Raw genomic sequence first — 26,342 nt, 5'->3', positions numbered from 1 at the left:
ATCACTGCTACACAAGGGCAATAAGGTGCATTGAGTACCAGTATCCATTAGGGCATGATGTAGATGGGGCCAAGTGGTGCCTGGGCACCTTACCCAGGCAGCCCAACAAGTTTGGTTATCTGCACCTGCTGCCATGCTAGCAGCTGGTCCCCCCCAGTGCAGTGAATTCAGATGGGTTGTCAGAACAGTATGCGGTCTGGAGGCTGGGGCAGGAGAAGGCAATGGTTGAACCAAGCTCCGACTCTGCCCTGTACTCACAACTCCTCAACTGGCAATGCTGCATTTCTGAAGGGCCTGCCATTTGACTTGGTCATACCCTCTCCTTTTCCGTTCAGGAGCATGGGTAAGTCCCAGGATCTAGGACAGGGGCATGCAGAATTGTCATTCTTTCCAGGCATTTTTCCCCAAGATTTACCATACTGCCCAAATCTTGGTATTATCCCTGGCCTTGCTGTGAATCCTATGGCATGCTCTCTCCAGCATGGTACATAGCAGGTTATTCCTTGGTCAACAGGGGTCCCACCATGTTATCAGCTGCTGCTACCCAGGCCCTGCAAGTTATTCCTAATACAGAGAAACAGTGTTCCAGCTCGTGTGTCTTGCCCTTTGCCTGTCTGTCTGTATCTTATTGGCTGCCGCAGGAGGTCTCTGTGCCACCTTGCAAAAGGACATAGTGGCAGCAACAGTGCTGAGTCAGCTTTTCTGCAGACTTGGGATCAATAGTGCAAAACCTTGTGTTTGGAAGGTTGCTTGGTATCATAAAAACTAGTTTTAGTTTGCTTTTTCATTAAAAAAAAGTCTTGCTTTCTCTAAATGCTTGCAGATTCTAGTCTGGGAAAGATTTCCCTGCTTGCTGCAGGAAAGCACATTTTTCACATGTTGAAAAAAAAATTACTGCAGTGATACTCATCACAAACTCCTTTTCAATTGGTTTAGTCTCTGCTTTTGTGTGACTGGGGAGCTCAGAAGAATAGGATCCAGAAGATTTTTTACGAAGAATTCAAAAAAGTCATAAGGCAAATTCCTGTGACAGTCCAAGAACTTAGTTCTTCATGGCATAATGCCTGTTTACAATAGTTTTTCTAAATATAGAACAGTTTTTCTAAATACAGAACAATTCCTTTAAAATACATAATTAGCATGTCAAATGCAGGAATCATTCTAACATGTTTTGGGAAAGGATCATTTTAAAAGAAAACATTTACTTTCTAAGTCAGGTGTCCTAATGCAACATCATTGGCTGTATAACAAATGCATTTGGTTTCCTTTATGCATATTTCAGTCACCTGTGAAGAGTCCACGTACTATAAATGTCTAAGAAATGGCATTTTTAACTGTACTTGTAAAAGAAAAACCTGTTGACTGAGGTAACAATTAACTGCAGATGTGAATTCCGCTCTGTCTACTTTCCTCATAGCTTGAGTCTTGTAAAACTCCCATTAGATCTCTTGTTTGCTTCGAAATTTGTCACAAGTAATGACTTCATATTTCTTGATGAGTGTAAAGTATCCGCAAAGCTGATTTCAGTTTGAGCCAGTGTTTTAATCTAGGTAAAATCAAACTTTGCTTTTAGGATAGCAGTTTTTCTTTGATCAGGTAAATGGTATGACTCGGCATACAAATTAATCTTTCCATGAAGCAGAAGTTCTTTTCAGTTAAACACCCGTCAATTTCATTAGTAAAACTGTCATTGGTAAAAATCGGATTTTAATTGTAAAACTGTCTTTGTATGCTTTTTTGCTTAACCACAGAAAATATTGCTTGCACCTTTTCTGTTTGTGAAGGAGTCCAATATTTTGGAGGAAAAATAAAGTGAAGCATTTGTTAAACTCTGATATTTCCAAGACAGCCAATTCTGCAAGTCTGGTTATACTTTGCAATATTGGCAGTATTACTGTTTTTATTACTGCCACAAAAATACTACACTCTAAACCTTTTCTATCTGGACAAAATGGAGTTACAGTGTTTAGACTTATATTTTACCACCACTTGTTTCTTCCCTATGATTTGGAGGAAAATATTGAACCTGTGTGAAGAGGGAAGGGGCTAGTGGTGATAGTAATAGTAGCATGATGTGGTGAATTAAAAATAAGTGAGGCAAACATGTCGGGTAGGATGCTATTGTTGGACAAAACGGACAGCTCTGGAGGCACACAAGTCCTTGTTAAATTTAGAAACAACAAGTTTCGGGATAAGGTTTGGGGGGAGGGTTTGGGGAAGCCTATGTGGAAAGCTTTTGGATAAGGCTATATTTTTCTATATTTCTGTCTTTATCTTTCAATCTTGTGTTTCTTCCCTCACCTCCAGCTATCCAGGCCTGTATGTATTCTCCCTCTTTGATGCTGGAAATCTCTGCCTGCCTCTGTGTTTCTCAGTGCATTCTGGATGCCAGGCATCTTGTGATTGAATCCTAAATTCAGTAGTTACTTCACCAACTGTTCCCTGCCCTCTCCCTCCACAAACGTTACAAGTGATAACACTAGAATATAAAAGCCAGTTTGCCTTAGAAGGTGATGCAGAATCAGAGTGGAGATCGTCAAACTATTTTTTAGGGTGGACATGGAGAATTTTTGATAAAAAATTTTGTCTAAATACATCAGAATAGAAGTACTTTTACAAGATGCACTTGAACTAGAAGTGCTTAAGGGTTCACTGCAAACACATTCCAGATGTTTTGCTGAGCACATGAACACATTGGAATGACTAAGAATGTAGCGTTGGTACAAAAGGGAAGATTTATCTTGTTCCTCAGGTAACAATAATGAAGGATGGGGAGTAAAAAAAGTTTTTTGTTTTGTTTTGTTTTGTTTTTTACGAGAAACAAAAAATAAACCCTCCTCTGACAAAACCTGTGACACATTTCTGGCTTGCCATATATCTGTGGCTGCCACTTAGTTGAATTCTAACTAATCTATTTGGTTTTTTAGTTTTCAAACCAATGCTGGTGTGGTACAGTGGAGCACAAGCTGTGAAATCCTGGCTCACTGAATTGTCACCTAATGCAACTCTGTCTCAATTAATCCCTTAATAGTAAATACTTGCAGGAAGAAAAGTATCATTGGTGGTACCAAACCATGTCAACATCTGAAGTTTGAGCAGAACAATAGGTTTTGTTATAAAATGAGTTGACTCATGCCGGAACTGATTCAGTCTCAGAGCAATGGGTTAAAATACGATTTGAATCACTTGCAAACCACTGTACTGGGTCTGGTTTCCTCTACCCCTGCCTTCCCCACAGGAAACCCTCATTGTAAAACCCAAAGTCTTCCTCTTCTTTCTTTTAGCAAAAGCTGTAGTAGCTATTTTTAAGTATGCAGATTGAAAAGACTGAAAAATGTTTTTAGCCATAGCTGAACAAGCCATGATGAAAAAGAGTCTAGGAAAGCAAAGTCATTTTTACTGTTCAGTTAATGTTTCTGACTAGATTACATATTTTGTTCAAATTTTGCTATTAGTATACAAATTGTTTTGACCTGGTAAGACTTCTGATGAGGAAGGTAAAATAAACAGGCTGTGAAATGAAATTGTCCATTTACAAGTACCAGCAGACATAGAATCATAGAATTGTTTAGGTTGGAAAAGACCTACATAAAACAGTCCTGCTTACTACAAGCCTTCATTTCAGTGTACTGCTGTAAAAATAAGAGTATTCTTGACTTAGTTCTGTGCACATTGCAAATGTATATTTCAACTAAATTTTATTTTAAAGAAAGAATTTCCAAATGGAAGGCCAAGTCCCATTTACTTGTTCATCATAAGTTTTAATTTAAATTCTTTTTCCTTGATCAGAGTGAGGATTATTTACTACTCTAACTGTTGAATTTTTGGAGCTTTTACTTCACTGGCTACCAGGTCACAAATCTTCTTTCCTTAATATTTCCTTCTTCCTTGTGCTAAAATTTTACCACCTTTGATCTAGCGCAGACCTCTCTAACCTTTCTGCAGCTGAGCCTTGCTGCTGCACTTCCCTTTTCCTCCGAGCCCACTTTGGGACTGCTTTTCCTGCTGTCCCTCCCTGCCCCAATCCAAGAGGCTACCAGAGGTGCAGAGTATGAGCAAATAAGGATGCAGACAAAACAAAATGCTGATGATTCCTGACTGTTTGGTGGGGAGGGAAGTCTCCAGTCTATCATCTGTTTATTGCTGTGTAAAGTGTTTTACTGAATATTGTGATGAGCAGAAAAAGTGTGCAGCTCTTGGAGTCATGGCTCAAGAGATTGCACAGTTGCCCTGAAAACACTTTTCCCTTTCTCCACACAAGGCCAGGCAGGGTATTGAACTGTACAGATGAATATAGAGGCTTTCAGTGCAAAGAGAGTTTAGAATGTTGTTATCTGAATAGGAGCGTATATAAACTTCTGGCAATAAAATAACATTAGGTTACTTGATGCCAGTTGTAGTTTCTTTCAAGAGAACCAATGAATTTATTAAATTACACAATACCGAAGAGTTTGCAACCTACTTGGATAAAACAGGTTTCTTAAATTTGAGACTAGTCTTTTGATTAACTGCCATTATGGTCTTTCCAGTGTATTTAACTGGTAATTTTTGGTGCTGGCAGGGATTTGGGTTGTTATCCCATGAGGCTTAACGTTCATGAACCTGTTCATGAGTGGGAGAAGACTGAGTGCTCAAGGGGTCTTGAATGCGCGCCCCTTCCCAGCCCCACCATCTCCTCTGGTGTCCATCTTGGTGCCATCAGTGTGTATATTGCTCCACAGTTTTCAAAGTATAGTTTTGACTGTTTGTGTTATGCCCACTCTTTTGAAGTCTATGCTACAGAACAAGAGGTTTCACAGATGTTGGTCAGCTGCAGAAAGGTTCTTGCCAAGAACTGCTGAAGCTATTGCTAGATGTCTGCTAGCAAGAGGCTAGGACCAAAATACAGAATTACAAAGGTAATTATTTATTTGTGCGCATGACGTGTCCCAGCCAAATTGGGGCACCCTGAATGTGGTTTTACACAGGCTTCTTATATCCTTCAAATGTTCAAGTACAACATGATTTGACTAATCACTAACACCCACACTACTGATTATTAATTGTGGTAAAACTTTGCAAAGCAACTATATTTTTGCTGCTTGTCTATTGATCCAGACATCCCTGGAATCAGTCTTGCTACAGTTACTTACCTATGATGCCAGATGACGCTGGGAGGGTTTCAAAGAGGTGTTAGAGAGGCTAAGATGCTGGCATTATTTTGGTTGTCCAGGGGTATCTTTTATCCTCCATGGACAGCTCTAAGCTTCCAAGAAACAAAGTCCTTATTTACAGGGCCAAGCTGTCCTTTGGTTTCTTTTACTTAAGTATGAACAATACCAAAGTTTCCAGTAAAATTCCACTACCTCACTACATTGCAATGTATAATGGGAACTAATACATATTAACAAAGTTAACACACTTTCATACTATAAAGTCTGATTGATATAACAGGGAAGGAAACTTTCATAACAAGAGTAAATGTGAGCCTTGTGGTAAGAATGCACCTGGTTATGGAAATTTAGGCTGTGTGAATAGTAGCTGCAAGGCTTGTCAGCTTTGTGAAGGCTTAAAGTCCTGTCTGTCGAGCAGCTAAACTTCGAAGCTGTAGACTATGAGCAACATGTACTTAAGGGATTTTGGTTTCTTAGGCTTACAAAAAATTAACTACTGACATTTCTTATGCCAAGACAGAATTTCAAAAGTGGCTGGATGCGAAGTAGGTGCACACTGCCCACTTGATCTTGGTGAGATTTGAGAACAGGGTTTCTTAATATTACTTCAGAGCTCCTGGTTCAGCCCTGGCATAGGTTTCTGAAGAGGCAATTGATGGAGAGCAGAGGTGTCTTGGCCCATTGTGCTTGCTCCATGAGCCTCCCTGGAGAAAGAGTGATTGTGCCAGCACCTGAGACTTGGGAAGACAGGTAGGGGGTGCTCCTTGCCTGCCCCAGGGGCAGAAGGAAAGGGCTGGCTTCTGTAGGTGCTGTGTTGAAGCAAGAGAAGGCAGTGGCTGTGGTGGCCCCAGGTGTGGGGTGACACTGCACAGCTGGGGACTGGCATTGCTGACATCAAGTAACTTCATGCTTAATGCACAGGGGGATACCTCTGTGGTTTAGGGCTACTATGAGGAAGAGTACCAGGAACTCAAGAGCAGTTACCTAGAAGGCTGAAAATTTCAGCGTGCTTAACGCTTACAGGTACAAGTGCCAACGTGCAGGCTTTAAATAATGTAAGGCTAGGTAATATTTAATCAAACACCTGCAGCCTTCATCAAGGGTATGCTGCACTTGAATGCAGACAAGACTATGCTTCTCTCTGCCAGTCGTATTTTGCCTTAGTCCCTGAATTTACATGAGAGGAAGCTTAGCATTTGCTTTTTGGAAAATACTTTATTAGAACACTCACTAATGTTAGTTATGCTTTTATACTTGGTGAGGTCAAGTATTAGGTGAAATAGCAATAAGCGTAGTATATGGCATTTGCAGCCTTGAAGTGTGGTTAAGCCCTCCTGAAGTTACAGGTAAGAAGAAATGAGTGAAAATCAAATAAATATCTCCCATATCTTTTTGTTTGTTGCCATCTGGATTCACACCTTTATTAAAGCACCCCATTTTTCAAAATTTTCCCGTCCTTTTTGATTCAGGAAAACCCCCACTCTTTCTGCAAAACCCTTTTCCTCTATTCCTGCTTCCTATCCAGGTGCCCTTAAACTTGTCATTTCTTGATGCAAGTGCCATGCTTCTGTCACCCAAATGTTATTCTATTAGCCTTGTTAATGTAGCTTAGGTTTCCTCTTACAAACTTTATAAGACAGAGCAATGTATTTCAGTTTGTATCAGTAAAAAGAACTGCAGAGGGGCAGTGATTTATTTTATCTGCAATTATATGAGTTTTGTAGCACAAGGAGTTTAGTCCAGTGACTAGAACTGGCCCAAGTCACAGAACTACAGGGTGGTGAGACTGGAGGACACTTCTGGAGACCTTCTAGTCCCACCCCCTGTGCTCCAGCAGGGTCAGCCACTGCAGGTTGCCCAGGACCATGGTCAGCCAGGTTTTGAATATTTTGAATATGTGGGGTAGGTACTCTCTACAAGAAACAACTTTCCCCGAAGCACAGAAAATGCTTTAGCTCTTTCCAAGCTGCTGTTAGTGACGGTGCTTTGGAAGCTCTTTTAAGCTTAAGGAGGAGATCTGGGACCTGCAGCTCTGCCATTTGATGTTTGACATTGGTTTGCCGCTGAGGGTTGTAACCAGAAGAGAATCACCAAGTGTCCAAACCATTGCTTGGAGGGAAGGTGGTCACATCAGTTATGGATGTGCAGAATTACAAACTGTAAGAAAACAACCAGACTGTGGTAGACAACTTGTCACTGGGCAGGTGGTGATTAGATGCCAAATATGTGCTTTTATCTTCACTACTTGATTGAAGGGACTCACAGGAGTTCTTAGACCTTTTCTAACTATTGCGTAGTTCCCATTTACTCCGTCTTGTTTCTGGATAAGCAGCTCAGCATTTGGCAGGACTGTTGCCATTGTGTTAATTCTTTGTGGTTGACTCGGTTCTTCTGTATGCTTTCTGCTGATTTAGAGCTATTTGTTCTGTCCTCTTACTCCTACATCAAATCCTCCCCAGAAAACTCTGCTTATAGCTTATGTTTAGAGGCCAGTTGTATTTTTCTACTTTCTACCGCTCAAAGCGGTAACGGAAGTTGCCCAGTGCATGGCAAACTCTTAGACAAGCAGAATGCCCCTGTGCTTCAAAATATGGGTTTTTCTTCTCCAGTAAGTGGCTTGGTTTACCATGTTCTGTTAAAAAACCCTCACTGACTGCAGTAATTTAAGTAAATAGTTTTGAGTCAAAATGTGACCTTGTAGGCTTTTTTCCTTGTTTGTTTAAAATATTAAATTGCCATTTTTGGGTGGAAGGAATACTTTGTAATTCAAACATTACAATAAATCACAGATTAGCCTAAAAACTGTTTTCTAGCAGTCAGATCAGAAAAAGATTAGGCCAGATAATTGCCTAACTTCTTCTGTACTGTATTTTCAAGATTGGTGCTTCAATCAATTTCAAGATTTACTTTATTTAAAGTAAATTTCAGGGAAGCAGCTTTTGGATCACTGTAAAAAAATAAATGTGATAGCTATTAGGGTAGTCTTATGCATCTTTTTGAAGAGGAAATAAATTTTTTTTATTGGTTGCAGTGGAGGCTTAGCTGACTTTATTCCCGTCAGATACATTAGTGAATGCTCCAGATGTGCAGAAAGCAGACACTCCCCAGATGTATTAAAAAAACCCCAAACCTCTTTGTTTTTGGCTGATTTACAGTTATTTGTGTTTGGGCCACATTTATTTTAGGTAGCAAGGGGCTTCATTCTTCTGAACAGAACTCTATGCAAAGCTTTTTGTTTTCTCTTGCTCTGCAGAGAAACTAAACTTGAAAAGCAGCGTCGATAGGTGGGTGCTTATAGGAGGAACAGGGTTTGAAAACAACTGTGTGGGATTTAATTTCATGAGACTCCAGGCAGGGCTAATTATAAACTGCTGCTTGGCAGTGGGAGTAAACATCCCATCTGCGTTGCCTGACACAGAGGGATCTTGCCTGCAAACCTCTGCCCTGGTTGAGAGGAGGAGTACAGTTTTAAGTACGTTCCTCCACCTGCAGCAAGTGGTTTTCATGTTCCAGGTTCTCTATTTAAAACTAGAAGGGCAGTTCTTACAGCAAGGTATGGAGAACCAAGTCGCCTTTCTCCCAGGCTTTTTGTGATTAAATTGCTCCTCTTGGGCATGTTGGAAAATAACTGTCAGAATGTGAGCTGAGCAGTAGAAGTCTTTTATTGTAGGTAACTAATGCTGGTGGAGCAAAACCTGGATTGAAATCAAGTGCTGGTATGCTTAAAAAGCAATTGTAAGGGATGTGATGGCTTTGCTCTGTTAAAGTGTTTCATGAACAAGTTTCAATGTGTTGGCCTTCCTGTATTTTCTGTAGCTTCTGTTTTGGTTAGGTGTTGAATATTTCTGCTCCTCCTGTTTTCATTCCCCCAGGGGAAGGAGTACAAGATATGGGAGTATAAAATCCAGTTTCCCTGCTGGAAGTTGGAGAAGCTGCTTTTTGCCTGTTTGCCCAAGAGTTTATGCCCTTGTGGCTACCAGCATCCTCATCCCCCAAGAGGGCTGCCAAACCTCATGTAAACTCTACAGAGATGAGAGGCCTCCTTGAGCTCAGACTTTTGCGGATTTCATGAAAATGAGTGGCTAGGCAGCAGGACAGACCCAAGTTGGGCAATCACCAACTGTATGAAATTTAACAATAGCAAGTGCCGGATTCTGCACCTGGGATGGGATAATCCTGGTTATACATACAAACTGGGGGACGAGAGGCTGGAGAGCCGCCCTGTGGAAAGAGACCTGGGGATTTGGGTTGATGGCAAGTTGAACATGAGTCAACAGTGTGCCCTGGCAGCCATAAGGGCCAACTGTGTCCTGGGGTACATCAAGCACAGCATAGCTAGCTGGTTGGGGGAGGTGATTGTCCCACCCTACACTGCACTAGTGTGGCCCCATCTTGAGTACTGTGTGCAGTTTTGGGCACCTCAATATAAGGGCATCAAATGGTTGGACTCGATGATCTTAATGGTCTTTTCCAACCCAAATGATTCTATGATTCTATGAAACTGAGTGTGTCCAGAGGAGGGCGACTAACATGGTGAAAAGCCTTGAGGGCAAGACTTATGAAGAGTGGCTGAGGTCACTTGGTGTGTTCAGCCTGGAGAAGAGAAAGGTGACCTGATCGCCATCTACAACCTCCTCAAGGGGGGCAGTGGAGGGGGAGGTGCTGATCTCTGGTGATCAGCGATGCGGCACGAGGAAATGGAATGAAGCTGCATCAGGGGAAGTTCAGCTTGGGCGTTAGGAAAAGGTTCTTCACTGAGAATGGATGGTCACTGGAACAGGCTCCCCAGGGAAGTGGTCACGGCACCGAGCCTGTCAGAGTTCAAGGAGCGTCTGGGCAACACTCTTAGTCATATGGTTTAGTTTTTGGTAGTCCTGGGAATTGGACTTGATGATCCTTATGGGTCCATTCCAACTCAATATATTGTAGGATTGTAAGTTAGTCAGCCACTGACAGAGTGGCAGGTAATGTCCAGTGGTGGGACAGGGCCAAGCTGACCTCTGTCATCTGGTCCATAGGCCTACAACTAGAAGACCAGCTGCAGCATGCAGGCTCTGTGGCACCCTGTGGTGTGTAGGGTGCTGGGGAGGGAGGGAAGGAAGAGGGCACCAGCATTTTTAGAAAAACAAAATTCAAGCAGTCTGTTGCTCAAGTCAGAAAGTTACATTTGTGGTGATTCACCACAAGTCTCCTTTCTTGGTCTGTCGCCATACACGTGACTAATGGAGGAACTTTCCAAAGCCCATGTTGGCTTCTGCAGTGGAATGTAAATATGACTAATGTAATACCTTAGCAGTAAGTATCTGAGGGTGGTGATGGGCCTTTGCAGAGGACTCCTATTTGTGTAGTTACTTGGCTTTTTTGAATGCCCTCTAGCTCATCAGCTTTTCAAAAGCTTATGTTTGCTTTTTTGTTTTATTTGCTGTTTTTCCCCCAACTGACACAAACTGTTCAGATTGCTGGGGACAGCCTCCTGAAGATCTGTCTCTTGAGATCCTGGTATTTGAGCCACAGACGTGGAAGGAAAATAGTGTAGACACTTCTGAAACATTCTTGAATCTGCTTGTGCTCATAGGAGCTAGAGATACCTGCTATATTGTGCTTTATACACAATGTAGTATCTGCTTTATCTGCAATTATCTTTGCTTAGACTAAGAAAATGCTCATAAGCTCGGTTAGTCTGGGTGTTTCTTAAACCTGTAGGGAGTGCAGCAAATTCTTGCTGACTTTTTCTTCTTGGATCCTGCTGCTACCTCTATTCTAGTTCTGTAGCTTTATCTCTGTTGTCTGATTGTTTCTTCCCTGGAACCAGCTGAATCCCTGGTTCTAAGCCTCTCCTTTCAGGTTAAGTAACTGAACTTCTAGTTTCTAAAAGCTGATTGAGTATGGTTGTAAAAGCAAGTGCTTTAAAGACATAAGAAGTTTTGTCATGAACAGTGGAGAAACAACCAGTCTTTGCAGGGAAAGGAGACTGCCAGCACTTCAGAGTGCATATTATCGTAATGAGTTTCATAAGCTAGGTTTTGACATTTTCTGCTACCATTATTGAGATAATGTGTTTGAAGAGCCTGATGTCTTGCAGCATGCTTGGAAAACCGAATTGTCATTGCAGAATATTGAATAATTCCAGTCAACATAGAATGTTTTCTTCCTTTTATTAACTCAAGTTTGTTGATTGCTCTCTCAAAGCATGCCTTATGTGAGATTGGTAGTCAGCATTCTCATCCTTAAGTATTTCTCCATGAAGATCATGTGTGAAAACAATCCCTTAAAATAGCAATGTCGCTGAATGCACACTCTTTTACACTGGTTTCTTCCTCTTGAGGGAAACCACTGCAGCTGGAACTATCCAGAGTTCTCGGACTAAGTTTCATGGTGGCAGTGGGAGACTCTTCAAAGAGCCTCTTTTCTGCCACAGGTAAAACTTCAGCTGCACCAAAGCACAGAGTATATGTGCTTATTTTACCCTCTGCCACGCCTTCCAAAAAGAAATAGTGCTCTTGAAAGACACCCACAAATGTAACATTCATTGACTTAGTGATATATCTTTAACCTTAACAGATGGTGTTGGTCCATCCTCTGGTTGCTACTCTGATAGACAGTGTTTTGAGGAGCATGCATCTTCAACAGATCTTTCTGCCTGCCTTCTTAGAGTTAGACTAGCAAATATCTGAGCAGGTCCTGTCTTAAGCATTCCTCCTTGGAGGACTGTAGCCTGAAAGATGTATGTACTTGGCAAACAAACCAACCAGAATTCAAGTTTGAGGAAAAACTATGCAAATACATGTTTAAATTTCTCGTGAGTGTTTTGACCTTTTTGGCCTGTTAACATGGAGATTTCTTGGTGCAGTCTAAACAAAGGGGTAACTTCAGAGGTAACAGATTTGGGTCTTGGCAACTGCTCATTTTACTGAGGTTTTTAAGATTGTATTGCAAGATGATGTAGGCTTCAGATAAAAACCTGCAAATATTTTGCATTCTGTGAAACAGTTTTTCATGAGCTAAGTATCTAAAAGCTTATGGTCTCCACCTGGAGTGAAGAACACCGAGTAAAATATCTTCTTGCTTTCTATCCAAGATCTATACCTAATGACTTTATCCAGGAGGTTCTAAATGCACTTTGCTCATGCACCACAATAAAGCCCTTAATTGCCTCCGTTTCCATGCAGGGGCCTGTCACTGGCCAGGCAGTGCTACCTCCTTACTTGGCTGTGAGCAAGGTGGTACTCAGTTCAAATGTTGCAGTATGGGAATCACTGCTTGGACTTCAGATTCCAGTTTCTGCTGTAGCAGTTCAGTTGGCCAGACTGAAGACTAGCTTGAAGGATGTTTTCAGGAAACTGCAAGCTTGCCTTTGATTTTTTTTATTCCAGTTGTCATTCCTTGTTTCCATATTAAAAAATGAAAATGTATCTTAGTCTCATTTCTTCTCTGGAAAAAAAATGGCATTATTAGTGCAGTTATCTGCGAAGGAAAAGAGATTTCAATTTTGACCTCAGTCGAAATGAAGTATGTCACCAAGCATATGAGCATCCATCATTCCTGGTACTAGACTTGTAAGTTGTCCTTGTCTTAACTTGACCTGTCATGTAAGCAGAAGGAACATTCTGCTTGTGGTTTGATTTTTTGATGTTTGTTTTTTATTCCTGTCTTCAGATGTTGCAGTAGCCAGTTCTGATTCCTCTTCTGTAGCTATATTCTTAGAGGAAAAGCCAGACACATCAATGCTTTATGTGTGTATCTTCTGAATTAAGGTAGCTCTGGCTGGAATTAAGTTCTGCTCTGGCTGGCTTGATACTCAGTAGGTAGAAAAAGTCTTCCAGCTTCTTTGGGGCTGGAGCAGTACATTTGGATGTCTTTTTCTGAAATAGCTGGTATCTACTTTCATGCCTTTTTCTTTTTCCATGCTTCAGTGAAAGTAGGAATGATGAACTATCAGAAATGTCCCAAGCAGTTGTTATAGCTGTCTGTTTGTCTTACAAGCCTCTGCTGCTGAGATCACATTCATGCTGTGAAACCAGTTTGTATCATGAATATAATGAGTTAGTGTGTTTGCAGTTGGCTGGGTAAGCAGCAGTAGTTCTAGCAACTGACCTAATACAGCAAGAGAGAATGTTCTTTTCCTAAGGGCTGAAAATGAAACTTAATCTACCTGGAGTGGAGAGCCCATAGTGGTGACAGCTGCATTTAGCTGTCTTCTAGGAAGTTGAAGAGACTGCTCAAGATCATCTGTGCTAATATCTTAACCACCTTCCTACTGTTAACCTTTGTTAGGGGAAAGATAAGTCCTATAAACCCATGAAAATTAATTTTTAATGCCAAGGTATTAAATCCATTACCCAATCGTATAACTTTCATACCAGCCTTTGTGCTCCAAGGCTGCTTTTCACACTTGAATCTTGTAAATTCTTGTGAATTGGAGCTGTGCCCCTGCTCATTTTGTGGTTCAGTAGAAAGAAGGCTGGGAAAGAACATGCTGTGGATGGCACTAAGAAAGCATGCAATAGCAGTGGCTAGAATAAAGGATTAAGTGCATTATATTGACTGTAGGAATAATGTTCTCGCCCTCCGGATCCTTTCTATAGAGACAATTTTTAGTGCTGTTCCTTTTTTTTTTTCCTAAGAGGTGTGCAGGTGGTGGTCTGGAGAAATAAAGAAGAATGTCTGTCTTCAGCCCTGACTCAAAATGTTCTTCTAGTCTGGCGCAGGAAGCAGAAAACGCACTTCAAGATAGATCAAAGACATGTTTATGACTGTAATAAGTGTTGGTTTTGAGTAATAAGAAGCAGTGTTCTTACTGTTTCTTCTTTCTTCTACAGGTGATTCTGACGACTTCAGCTTGCTAGATGCATTAGGTAATTATTACACTTTTGCAAATTTTGGGAGGTAGGTGGGAGAATAGTGGCTGCTCTTTTGACTTGTTTCTTTCTGAGTATCACTGCATGACCAAGCATGACACCTTCCCCACATACGGTTTGTTTGAACCTCAGTGGAACAATTCAGCTATGGGAATGTCAAAATGTTAACTGTATAGAACTGAAATTTGTCTTCGGGAACATTCAGGGATTCCTCTTAAAGGGACAGTGTCTTGCTATATAGACTTGATCTTGTGCTTTTCATTGTATAGACATAGGCTTGCATTTGTGCTTCATGTGTCTTCTGAACAGTGTATTAAATAGTATTTAAACTTTTTTTTTCCCCTGACCATCCCTGACAGAAAATACAAAGGAGCCTCCTCTATCACAGAAGCCATCACCACCAGATTCCGGTGAGATCTAATTGGCTTGTAATGCCTTTTACTGTGAAGTCCAGTGTAGTTGTGCAAACTAATTTGAGAGCCTGAATTTTTCAATTTAGTGGCACACAGAGTTGTGATATTTCTATAAAAGAAAGCAGTTCCCTAACAGCAAAAGGATTTCTGCATTTTGGAGTCTTCTGCTAGTGCTTTCACAAATTTACTTTGTGATTTCACAAGCTTAAAGACCCTGTGACAATCCCTTCTGCTGGCTTTCAGTCTGCATGTTTTGAGCTTGCTTACCTTGAGCTGGTCCTTGGCATGTACCATGATCACAAAAACTGTATGTATTTCACTCATTTCTTAGCCAAATCCTACTTGTTTCATTGCTGTGTCTTCACTAGATGGCAGTAATTCCATAAACTATTACTTACGGAAGTAGTTTTTAAATCTGAACTAATCTCTTCCTTTCCAGGATATAATTTTAGTAGCACAAGGAAACATTAATCTATTTGAAATAATATGAGGGAAGGTACTCTTTCTAATGCACTTCAGCTCTGCAGTGTGGGCAGCAGTAGAAATTGCTGTATTGTTTTTGCTCTGCCAGTAAAAGGTGCATTCAGTTGGGCAGATAATGCACAGGAGCTTTTCAAGTACCATGACTAGACCTGTTGCAGTATAGACAGCTTTCCTAACACAGGACATACAGTTGTAGGACAGTTGCATTGTTTGCTGCTCCATTTGATTTAGCCCTTTAAAGTTTTGTCTCTCTTACAACGGTCTGTTTCCAACTACTGACTTTTCTTAAATCAGAGTTGGCTTATTGAGAAACCGTTGGCTGAATGAATCAGATGGTTCAGGTAAGTGAAGAGAGACGATCCTTTACAGGATGGCAAGCCTAAGTTGGGGTCTTAGAATTGTGCTCTGGATGTGCCTGCCTCTTTACTTTAAATATAAAGAGAGCCTAAGGAGACGTGATCTGACTTGTGCTAGAGCTTGGGAGGAGGAAAGACCATGCAACGGCAAGGAGAAGTGGCATACAGAAGAAATGGGCCACTGGATTGGTTCAGCTGTTGGTGAAAACACAGTTTTAGAAAACCACTGCACTGCTGGTGTGTTAATTTGATGTGGGCAACAAAGACTGTGACCAAACAGTACAGCGATAATTACTGAGATGTCTTATTCTCCTATTTTGTGGCAAGCTAAATGAAGTGTCATTGTGGGGACCATATTTCTATGTGTATCTTGTCTTTTTTTTTTTTTAAGCGAGGTACCAACCTTTATTGTTGGTTAAAATCTGGTCATTTTAAAAGAGGAAACAGCCAAGTAATCAGTACATGATAGAAAAATTTAAAGAATTCTAGCATTTGAAATCAGGTGTGCAGACTAAAATGCTGCATAACACTTACTGAGTTCTTCTGCATGTGTTCGGTTATAGCAAGGATCTCTGACATACAGGCTAATATAGCAGAAACGCTGTTAATAGCATTAAAGTACAGTGTTTAAGCTGAAATAACCAAACAAATACAGCATTAGCTAATGAAAGGAAAGGAAAATGACATGGGGAAGATAGTCTTTCAAGGTCACTATATGCTCTTTTAGTCTCTTCACACTAGTAACTTTGGTCACTTTATTCTTATTTGTCTGCAGATGACCCCAAGCCAGGTCCACCTGCAAATCCCAGAGACACTGGTAAGACTGACCTAACAGGAATTTCTGAACAGTAGAAAAGTATTTGTTAGTCTTTCCTAGTCCCCTTCAAAGTTACTGTATTGTAGTCTGCTTTTGATTTCTTCACCTTTTTCATTTTTTCCCTAAATCTTTCTTTTGTGTATAGATAACCCCAAGCAAGGTCCACCTGCACATCCTGAAGACACTGGTAAGGCTTCTAGCACAAACTTCTGAATTGTGACATGGTTTTGCTATCTCAGTTCAACTTATAATAATTACACCTTGTTAATTGGCTGCTGTGTATGTCAGACGTTGCACTGGATAAACACTGAGGACTGAGGAAAAATTGTCTTGCAAATAAGCTTTGCAGCAGCCTTGAAATTCCATAACAAACCTGTTGAGTCACTTTCACTTAAAAGCGGGATGGTGTAGGAAGGATAAAGTGTGTGTGCTTGGGGCAATGCTGTTCTTGGCTGCCTGTGGTGGAGCACCTTTTTATTGGATTGAGTCATAGAATATCTCGAGTTGGAATGGACCCATAAGGATCATCAAGTCCAACTCTGCTCCTCACAGGACTACCTAAAACTAAACCATGTGACTAAGAGCATTGCCCAGATGCTCCTTGAACTCTGACAGGCTCGGTGCCGTGACCACTTCCCTGGGGAGCCTGTTCCAGTGACTGTCCACTCTCTCAGTGAAGAACCTTTTCCTGATGCCCAATCTGAACTTCCTCTGACGCAGATCCAGACCACACTGTTTGGAGTCTCACTTGAAACATCCTTCTGTTTTTAACATTAGACAATTATCCATGTCAACACTGGCAGATATCACGATGACTATTTTCTTGATAGAGCTTTCCAGTTACTCATCTATCATATAGATGTTTCATCTAGACTCTCTTTCTGTGACTGGCTTGTGACCCAGTGTCAAAAGCTCTATGGAGATGAAGATCTATGGTATCTCTTGCACGTGCTTCCTCTAGACTGCCAAGTCTCGAAAAGCCACTGTGACAGCTTGGGCAGATTGGCACTTATTGTGTAATGGAGCCTGAAAACTGCTTCCATCCCTTGAGACCTTTCATCTTATCAAACTGAATCCCTGCTAGTTTGCTAAAAAGTCAGTAGGAACTACCTGTGAACTGTATTCTTAAAGCATCTAAATTAAAGGTAAAGCTCAAAGTTAAAGTGTTGGTTTTTTTTAGTTTTTCTTTTAAAGGCTCCAGTTACATAATATGATTCTTTTGTGTTTGAAAGGTAGCTTAAAATACATGTCCTTCCCTGCCTGTTGTGCTTTAGAGGTCTTCTCTGTCCTTGCCTAACTCAGAACAAAACAGGTTCAGATGGATGCAGCTGTGATGATACCATTATCCAGGAATATGGTGGTAAAGAGTCCTTATCTGAAATGCAAGCCCTGGTTCTTGTTCCTTCTCCGGCCTGGTTTGCAGCAGATATTTGAATTCAGGTCTTGCATGTCTCAGTACAGTGCTTTTCCCGCCCAGCTAAAACATCCTCCAGTGCAACACTTTTAGTTTTGCTGCTTGAAACAGATTTGCTTTGCATAAACTGAAGATTCATTTGGCAGCAGAGGGAAGGAGGAGAACTGAGGCCCCATGAGGTAGGGTCAGGTGGAAATGGAGAGGGACTGGTTCAAAATCCTACAATAAATCAGAGGAGGGAATTACATGTGGATCTTCCCATTCAGGCAATACTGCAGCCACTGGACTGTGGCATGTTGAACTTTTTTTTTTCTTCTTCTTCTTCTTTTTTCCTCTTTTCTTTCTTTCTTTTTTTTTCCTTCCCTCTAGCTATTGTGTTGTACAGGTTCAAAAGATTGGTTGTGAGTTAGAAACCCAACTCTGAAGAAATAGTCACAGCTGCAGCCTTGAAAAGAAAAGGTCCTTTCCTGTCCATGTCCTTTCTCTGCTTTAACAGGATAGTGAGACTTGGGCCGTTCCATTTAAGTAGCTTATGGGCCTTCTTGCTTGCTTAGCCTATGACTTGTGCAGTACTACCTGCTGTTGGACACTGATTTCTCTCAGTTGTTCAGGAAGTCCAGAGGCAGCAGTGCTGCTATCAAACTGTATAGTGCTGAGCTGAAGGGACTTGAAATTGGGAGGGCTTTTGAAACATGAACATGTTGTGATGATGACACTGAGCCTAAAACTATCACAGACTCAGCTGAATGATCTAGAGAAAACTTCCGTGTTTTTATGTGCCTTGAGGTGTCTTTTTACTGAACTTAAAACGTGTAAGATAATATTATTTTTGGTTTTTTTATAGGCAACTTTGATGATTCAGATCTAAACGGTGGCAGTTTACCAAAAGGAGGAGACGATAGTAGGGGCAGCAATGGTAAGATAGTAGGCCATGCTTTATATTGATCCTGTGGCTACCTCAGCTTTTGATAAACGCTTGCTCACAGTTGGTTAACATGGTCTAACTTGTAACAACTTTGGTTCTGGTATCAGAAACTTAAGAGTGTACCTTCCAGTTTAAAAGCAATGTGTTCTGTCTCTGCCAAAAAAACCCTGATAATTAAGAGGTAAAACTGGTCTAGGAACCTTCAATGATTTTCACTGTTATGCTAAGAAAGATGGGTTTTAAAACTGAGATGTCAATGTGGTATTTATTTCAAAATTCACCACGAATATAGTTCTTAAAGGCATCCAGGTGTTATTTTCAGATCTTCTGTGACATACCCTCAGTTTCTTTTAGTTCTTGTGGTTAGGAAGGCCAGGGGTGGGCCAGAAGAGTGTCCACCTTGTGTTCTCAAAGATATCTGTCCCACAGGATGAACTGATCCTTAGACTTCCAAGTAATGTAGGTTATAGCTACTTGGAGCAGTATAAAAACCAAACTGTTTTGAGTAATCTGCCATGTCTAACTGTTATGGCGCAGCTCAATACAGACGTGGTCATTGGGACCAAGCTGCAGTAATTGTGGTCATTAGGACAGTTGTCCCTGTGTGCATTACTGCAACTTTACTATTTCCAGGTCAGTTACGTTAAGTGTCTTTATGTGATGTTGAGACATGCTGCTGGTTACTGACTACTTCAGAGAGTTGGCTCAGACAGAGATGACTGATGCTGAATTTTTGGGAAGCTTTCGCCTTTCAAGGTTCCTTTGGGGCAGTAACTTGAAAATTGGCAGGGGCAAGAAGCATCCGTTGAGACTTGTGTGGTGTTTTCATCTGCACAGGTTCCTGTTTCAGTGGTGCAAGTTGCATAGTGCCAAATAAGGATGGTATTTACAGAACTTCTGTGTCGTTTGCCAAAAGAATTGCAAAAATACTTAGTAAATGAGGCTGGGATTTTGGGAAAAGATAGTTGGTTCCATGGAAATACAGCCGAATGCTAACCCTGAAATTATATGCTGTTCCTCTCCACTAAGTATTCTGGGCAAGTTGATTAAACTACATTTCACAGGTGTGCTGCGCTCATTTTGTAGAAGTGCTGAGCACCCAAGGCTGAAGTTGGCATCACCATGAGCTGTGCTTTGCAAATAAAAAGTTCGAGTGCCAGAGAGCTTAGCACTGTATGGATATAATGGATGGCTTGTAATTTTGCATGCTTAATTGACAAGAAGGCTGTCAATTATGATAGGACTGTTCTTTAGACATATAAAATGTAAACCTTTTGTTCATGTTTACAGGGCAAAAGGGCCCAGGTCCAAATAGTGGTGAAGATGGTGAGTGTAAATACATAAATTTATGAGTACGATGGTGTCTGCATGTCTGAAGCTTGTTTTCTGGGTGTTTCTGTATTGCTAATATTCTGCTAGAATGGTCGCTTCTGGTAGTGGGTTTCAGCTTAAAAACTTCTGTGGAATCTAGAATTTTTGCTTTCAAACTCTGCTTTCATAATTCTTTAAAATCTATGTTGCAAATGATTCAAAAGTGTTAAGGACTCAGAGATGCTGGTGCAGTGGTTGCATGCATACAACTTAGATTTGGCTATGAAAGGGTAGCTTTTTTAATTAGTGGAACTTACAACAGGCATGCTTAAGCTGTTTAACAATAGGCATTGCTGAGAAATCAATGGTTATAAAATTAGAAGATCACTTTTCATTATTCACAAAGACAGAAAGAGTTGATTACTACAGTTTCACATAATAATTTCAGTTTATTGTTTTCTGGAAGTGTTCACAGGGTTTACTCTGAGACAATACAAGTTTGACATTGCTTTCGATTCTGAAAAATGTATACGAACCTCTCTCTTTTCAGCTTCTCAGGGAGCAATAGCTGGAATTGTAAGTGCTGTGGTTGCTACTGTAATTGGAGCAGTATCTAGTTTCATTGCTTACCAGAAGAAGAAACTCTGTTTCAAACAAAGCGGTAAGAATTCTAAATTAGTTTTGTTTGCTACTGTCTAAAGAGATGTGTTTTTGTATTTATATGGGGGCTAGAAATTGATCTTATGCATAAGGTAGTTTTAATGGCACAGTGATTTTGTGTTCAGAGGGAGTAACCTCTCTTACTAGTCATCTAAGACATGAAGAATGCCTTGCCCAGAATCATAGAATCATAGAATGCTTTGGGTCAGAAGGGACCATTAGAGGTCATCCAGCCCAACCCCCCTGCAGTGAGCAGGGACAGCTTTAACCAGATCAGGTTGCTCAGAGCCCCGTCCAACCTGACCTTGCATGTTGCCAGGGATGGGGCCTCCACCACCTCTCTGGGCAACCTGTTCCAGTGCTTGACCACCCTCATTGTAAAAAACTTCTTTCTAATGTCTAGTCTAAATCTATTGTTCTTTAGTTTAAATCCGTTATTCCTTGTCCTGTCACAACAGGCCTTATTAAAAAGATTCTCCCCATCTTTCCTGTAGGCCCCCTTTAAGTACTGGAAGGTCGCAATAAGGTCTCCTCGCAGCCTTCTCTTCTCTAGGCTGAACAATCCCAACTCTTTCAGCCTGACCTTGTAGGAGAGGTGCTCCAGCCCTCGGATCATTTTGGTGGCTCTCTTCTGGACCCACTCCAACAGGTCCATGTCCTTCTTGTGCTGAGGGCCCCAGAGCTGGACACAGCACTCCAGATGAGGTCTCACCAGAGCAGAGTAGAGGGGCAGAATCACCTCCCTCGACCTGCTGGCCACGCTTCTTTTGATGTAGACTTTCAGAAGCAGACAGACTTAAGGCTTTGCATTTCTTAAAATAAAAGCACTTCCTGCTAAAAAGTAAGCAGGAGAGACTGCAAGAAAACATTTCTTTAAAGAAAATTGAGTGGAGGGTGGGGAGTAGAGACTATTTTCATGCTGGCAAATACCTCGTCATTTCTAATTTTGTAAACCTTGCCGTTGTATCTTCACAAGATGCTTGCCTACATATTAGGTTTTTGACAACTACCCAGATGTACATCCCCAAATGATTCTTTCTTCTGCAGTAATCTATGGCTTGCTATCTACTTCCTTTCCACGTAAATAAGATGTAACTTGGATCAGAGAACTTGGGGAGTACTGTGGGTGATAGGAGGGGCAGAAATTTTGGTTTTGTCCTTTCTAGTCTTTCTGACTGGTCGGTGAAGGGAGATGATAGAGCAGCAATTCAGCCAGGCACTGCTGTTGTGTAATTTGAGAAGTTTGGAAACTGAGTAACATCTACCATGGACATTAAAATTAACATGCAGGCAACACAAGGGAAACTCAGCTGCTATCAGTACCCCGTTTCTTCAGTGCTGTTTCTTCTCTCAAACTATCTCTATTAATCAACAGCTTTGAAGATAAGAGAATTTGAATGCTAAACGTCTTTGTTTCCCAGCAGATGAAGAGAATGTGAATATGGAAAGCCATCGGGGAGCGCAATCTGAGCCACCTGGTAAGAGAAGAATCTAGATGGAAGTTCAGCTTTTTGGTGGGGATCCTACTGAATGCACTTTATTGACATCTAGCATAGTGGAGGAAATTACTTGCACTGTTTTGGTTCGTTTAAAAAAAAAAGTTTGTAACTACCATGACAACTTAGAACTGAATCAAGATTTCAGTTCCGATAATATGGCCACTCTAGTTTTTTTATTCTTTGAACAGATTGGTTTATTGCCTTGAGGAGTCCTTGAAATACAGGAGCTTAGAGAAAGTAAAGAATTCAATTTTCTCTGCAAAAGATTATTAAAGACAATTATGAAAACACAAGCCTGCTCCTTTAGTGTGATACATAACTGCAATTAGCTGACAGGTGTGTTATTAGTGTATGTTGTGTCTGATTGGAATCTGATACCTTTTTTGATTGTAAACCCATATAGAACTCTGCAAGAATGCATATTAAAAAATGTTAATAGTGTTTGGACAGAGATGAAACTACACTGGAGGCAAGGAGGACTGAACTTACTAGCATGTTGTTGTAACTAAAACATTCTCTGTTGTGAATAGAGAATGAGTCTTGTATGAATGAATCATCAAATAACAAATCTTTCTACAATGGTGACAGCTGTGGAAGGATCTTTTTTAAAGCAACAAAAGCCCTGAAAACCTCACCCTTCCAGGCGTGGTTGTCTAGGCTACTTGGCTGATGGAACAGGTGATTATTTCCAGGAAAGCCATAGACAGATGTGGAGGAAACAGTGTAGGTGAAACTTGGCCTTCTAGCCCTTGTGACTGGTCAACAAAGGAAGAAGCAGTACACCCTCATGCTGAAGTTTGTTGAGTGTCTTTGAAACACTGAATATTAAAATCTCAAAGCAGTCTAAATTTGCAATATATTCTTCTGTGAGCTTAATCTAGAACCCACAGAACTCGTTCTGGTTTTTTTATAACTTAACAAAAATATTTGTGTATCTTATTTCTTTCAGGTATTTCATCAGTTTGCTAAAAACTTCCATCTGGCTCATGATCCTCTTTATAAACATTTTTCCTTTAAGCTGTTAAACATATAAAACTCTCAAGGAGAAAACATTTTCTTGTGACTGGCTGTTGAAGTCAGGACTGGAGATAGGCAGGTATCCTCAATTCAGCTATGAATTAATGAAGCAAGCAGTATTGTTCAAAGACCTCTACCAAAGGCAGCTAACATATGAGTTGGAGTCAGAATATGCTAAAATTTTGGCCAAGATTCACCAGAACTCAGGTGTGAAATGCATCAGATGATGCATACTTTATTTTAACCGATAAAGCCAAACCTGAGATGTTATCATAAATTATTACTCTTGCCTACATACTGATGTCATGTTAAATCCCAAATTTCATACCTCTGTTACATGTTGCAGGCAAGCATGAGCATGTTTTGAGCCAAGAAACTAGGCAACCGTGGTCAGCATGGTGCTACTCCTGATCTAAGTTCTGGGAGTCAGCAGACGTTAGCTCTGCTTTTGGTAATACAGTATTGGTGCACCTACATGGCTTGTAGTCAGAAGCAATCTTGCATTAAGCCAGGTCAGATGGCATGGCAGAACAGCTTTGTGTTTTTAAAATTTTCTGTAGACTTGTCTTTGACTTCCTGAAAATGTAGATAACCTAGGCTAGCACTTTCTTTCAATAACGCACTTTCTCCATCAGCTACGCAGACTGTACTCCATTTCATTTCCACATCCGCAAAAGTGCAAGTCTGAAACTGCGTGTTGGGTTATAGTGCAAGTGTAGATAGCTACAGAGATCTAGTAGGATGTGGTTATTTGAGTGAGAAATCTGCGATGTAATATCCCTTGGTATGCAGGGTACTGGCTACACAGAATCCAGCCTCTGCTTACCTGAATTTATCCCACAATTTCAAATGTCTACTGAAGAAGTCTGTTGTCCACATACACGGTTACATAGTAATACATAACTTAAAATGTATACTAACTTAGTGTACTAATCTTGAGTTGTTTTTCACTTTTTAGTTCAGCGTACGCTTCTGGAGAACTAAATTAAAGAAAACATGATGAAGAACAGACCATTGAAACTGGATAGAGCGCCTGCATTCTGCCTGAAAAAAAAAAAAAAAGGAAACAAAAAAAGCGTAATAAAAAAGCAGAGTCTGAAGTTGTGTGAGAAAACAGTTCTTGTCTGAAACACCTCTGGGAGTGTGACTTAGACCTGAGTACTTCTGTATGGTTAGTCCTGTGAAGCATTGTTGCACACCAGTATATGGCCTTAATGACAGGAGTGTAGAAGTATGTTGTGCCTTTACATTCTTTCCTGTACTCCTGTGACAAATGGGTATGTCTCAAATGCATTCAGTATGCTTAACTTTTCCTTACCTCTCCAAAAACAATAAGCAATTAATGTTTTGTTACACCATTGCTTTCAGGCAGTGCAAACATTTTTTTAATATCCTGTACGCAGTGAGTGTACCAACAAAACAACTTGGTATATGGTGTGGGCACCTGGAAGCGAACGGGTCACTGTGTGTGGACAGTGGATCTGGGTGCAGGTGCTGCTCATAGAATCTGTGTAGCTGCCTGGGTCAGCCACTAGGGAAGAGAAAGTTGTTCTTGAGCATCCAAGAAACAAAAATTCAGAGTTTTGTTTTTGCATTTTTTTTGTTGCATCTGTCTGGTACAGATTCAGAACACCCAAACTAGTGCACGCAGACCCTTCATCCTTTCTGGCTCTTCCTGCTTAGCAAGTACTGAGCTGGTCAGATGTGGAAAAGCCTGATTTGCAAATGAGAACCATAATTGGATTTTGTACACCGGGTGAGATTGATGTTTGGCAGTTGTCTGAACAGTTGTGGATGAAGTATTGGGGAATAGGGATTAACACCTTCAGACTTCCATAACCAAAAATCTAACAGAAAGTAATGTGATGCTTTGAATTCAGCAGGCTTATCATACACACTTAAAAGACAGGAACAGTACTACAATTGGAAAGTACATAATAGCAAGACTGACCAGAACAACCCAGCCTCACTCCACAAATATCCATTGAACAGTATAAATAGCATATGTGTGAAGAATGCTTTTGGACTTGTGAAGGATTGCCATCGGGATGAAGAACTATGATTGCATCCTCAACTGAAAGTACTTGTGAGCTTTGCTGTGGCTCTTGAAAGCCACAGGAAGGTTTCAAGGATCTGTGGAAACATGGAAAACTGCAACCCATAACAGTAAAAGGACTAAGTCTGGAATAATAACTAGTTCTGTCTGGAAGGAATAGTCTGACCAGTTCTGTTGGCTTTCATTCTAATTGTTTCAAATTTTCATGCAATTTTGCAATATGTACCTTACTAATGTGCTTCAGCCACCTGGCAAAGTTCTACAGAAAGATGACATTTCATGGAACATCTTAGAAGTCATTATGAATTCGGATATTAAACATGTAAATATATCTGTGCATTCAAATATGAATGTATGCCAAGGATAATTCATTTAAGAATTTCTTGTACATGTTTCTTAGCTTGCAACAAAGCTTTACATAGATTTTAGTGTTTTGTTATTGAATTAATTTGTAAACCTCTTTTTGCCCCACTTCTGCTTTTGGTATGAAAGTGCTAAAACTTTTAAGTGTGTTTGAGGGTGGAAAATTGTTTTTTATATAAACATTTGATCTATGTAAATACAAAAAAATTAAATGTACTGCTTACCTGCATGAATAAACAGGTTATCTCATATCAATGCCAAATGTAGAAGAAATGGAAATAAGGCAGTGTTTGTTAGGGATAGAAAGACAGGAGAAGCTCAAACTAGCTTTTAGCTAACCAGACTCTTGAATCCTTCTTCAGCTTTTGCAAACCTAAAATTTACTTATTAAAACCTCCTATCAACATTGTGATTTTTCTAAAAATAAATTTAAAAAAAAAGAAAATGCTTATGTATTTTCCTTCTTAGTATAGCCTTAGAAATACAGACATTTTCGTGCTCTACCAGAGAAGCAGTCTTCAAAGGGAGTTTGTCTTCCTGCTCCATCAGCAATTCAGGTTTATTTCTTACAGACATTTTAATCATTTTAGAAGGAAGTTGGCCAGCAGCAGCAAAGGTGTGAGCTGCTTTCACAGGGTGCTTACCAGTGAAAAGTGCAGAGAAGAACTCTATCTCTCTGAAGGACAGGCATGGCTTTTGAAGAACACCTGGATTTGGTAACACAGAATTTACTGAAAGTATGCACAGCAATAGAAGGCTTAGTTTGGGCAAACATAACAGTGTTTGTGTTGAGAAGGAAGAAAGACTGGCTGCTGCCACCTAGGAAGGAAAGGTTAAAGAGAAGGCTTGAAATTTCAGGCTGTTCTGCAGTGAGCTTTCTGTTCTCTGTGGATAAAATGTAGCAGTTCGCTTATTTTTCAGTTAGTAGGGTATTAATTGCTGTGTTGCTATTTGCCTCACTACCCATTGAGACTTTGATCTTGTGCCTTCCTAGCTCAACAGCTCTTGCATTGCGTA

General features: G+C 40.6%; 1 protein-coding gene across 3 annotated transcripts in view; it reads left to right on the top strand.

Moving 5' to 3' along the window:
• Positions 1-25,760, top strand: part of LOC142596035 (CD99 antigen-like) — a 32,609-nt gene extending 6,849 nt beyond the window's left edge. The window contains exons 2-10 of one of the 3 annotated variants that reach the window (XM_075724921.1): positions 13,973-14,008; positions 14,371-14,421; positions 16,039-16,080; positions 16,226-16,267; positions 18,339-18,410; positions 19,710-19,745; positions 20,281-20,391; positions 21,815-21,868; positions 23,865-25,760. In XM_075724921.1, coding sequence (XP_075581036.1) covers positions 13,973-14,008; positions 14,371-14,421; positions 16,039-16,080; positions 16,226-16,267; positions 18,339-18,410; positions 19,710-19,745; positions 20,281-20,391; positions 21,815-21,868; positions 23,865-23,890 — 470 coding nt within the window. In that variant the 3' untranslated portion in view covers positions 23,891-25,760. The other 2 variants (XM_075724914.1, XM_075724926.1) reach the window with 2 other exon arrangements.
• The last annotated feature ends 582 nt before the right edge of the window (positions 25,761-26,342 follow it).

Source organism: Pelecanus crispus, chromosome 1 (assembly GCF_030463565.1).
Source record: "Pelecanus crispus isolate bPelCri1 chromosome 1, bPelCri1.pri, whole genome shotgun sequence".
In the NCBI taxonomy this organism is placed as follows: Eukaryota; Metazoa; Chordata; class Aves; order Pelecaniformes; family Pelecanidae; genus Pelecanus; species Pelecanus crispus.
This window is presented reverse-complemented; position numbering and strand designations above follow the sequence as displayed.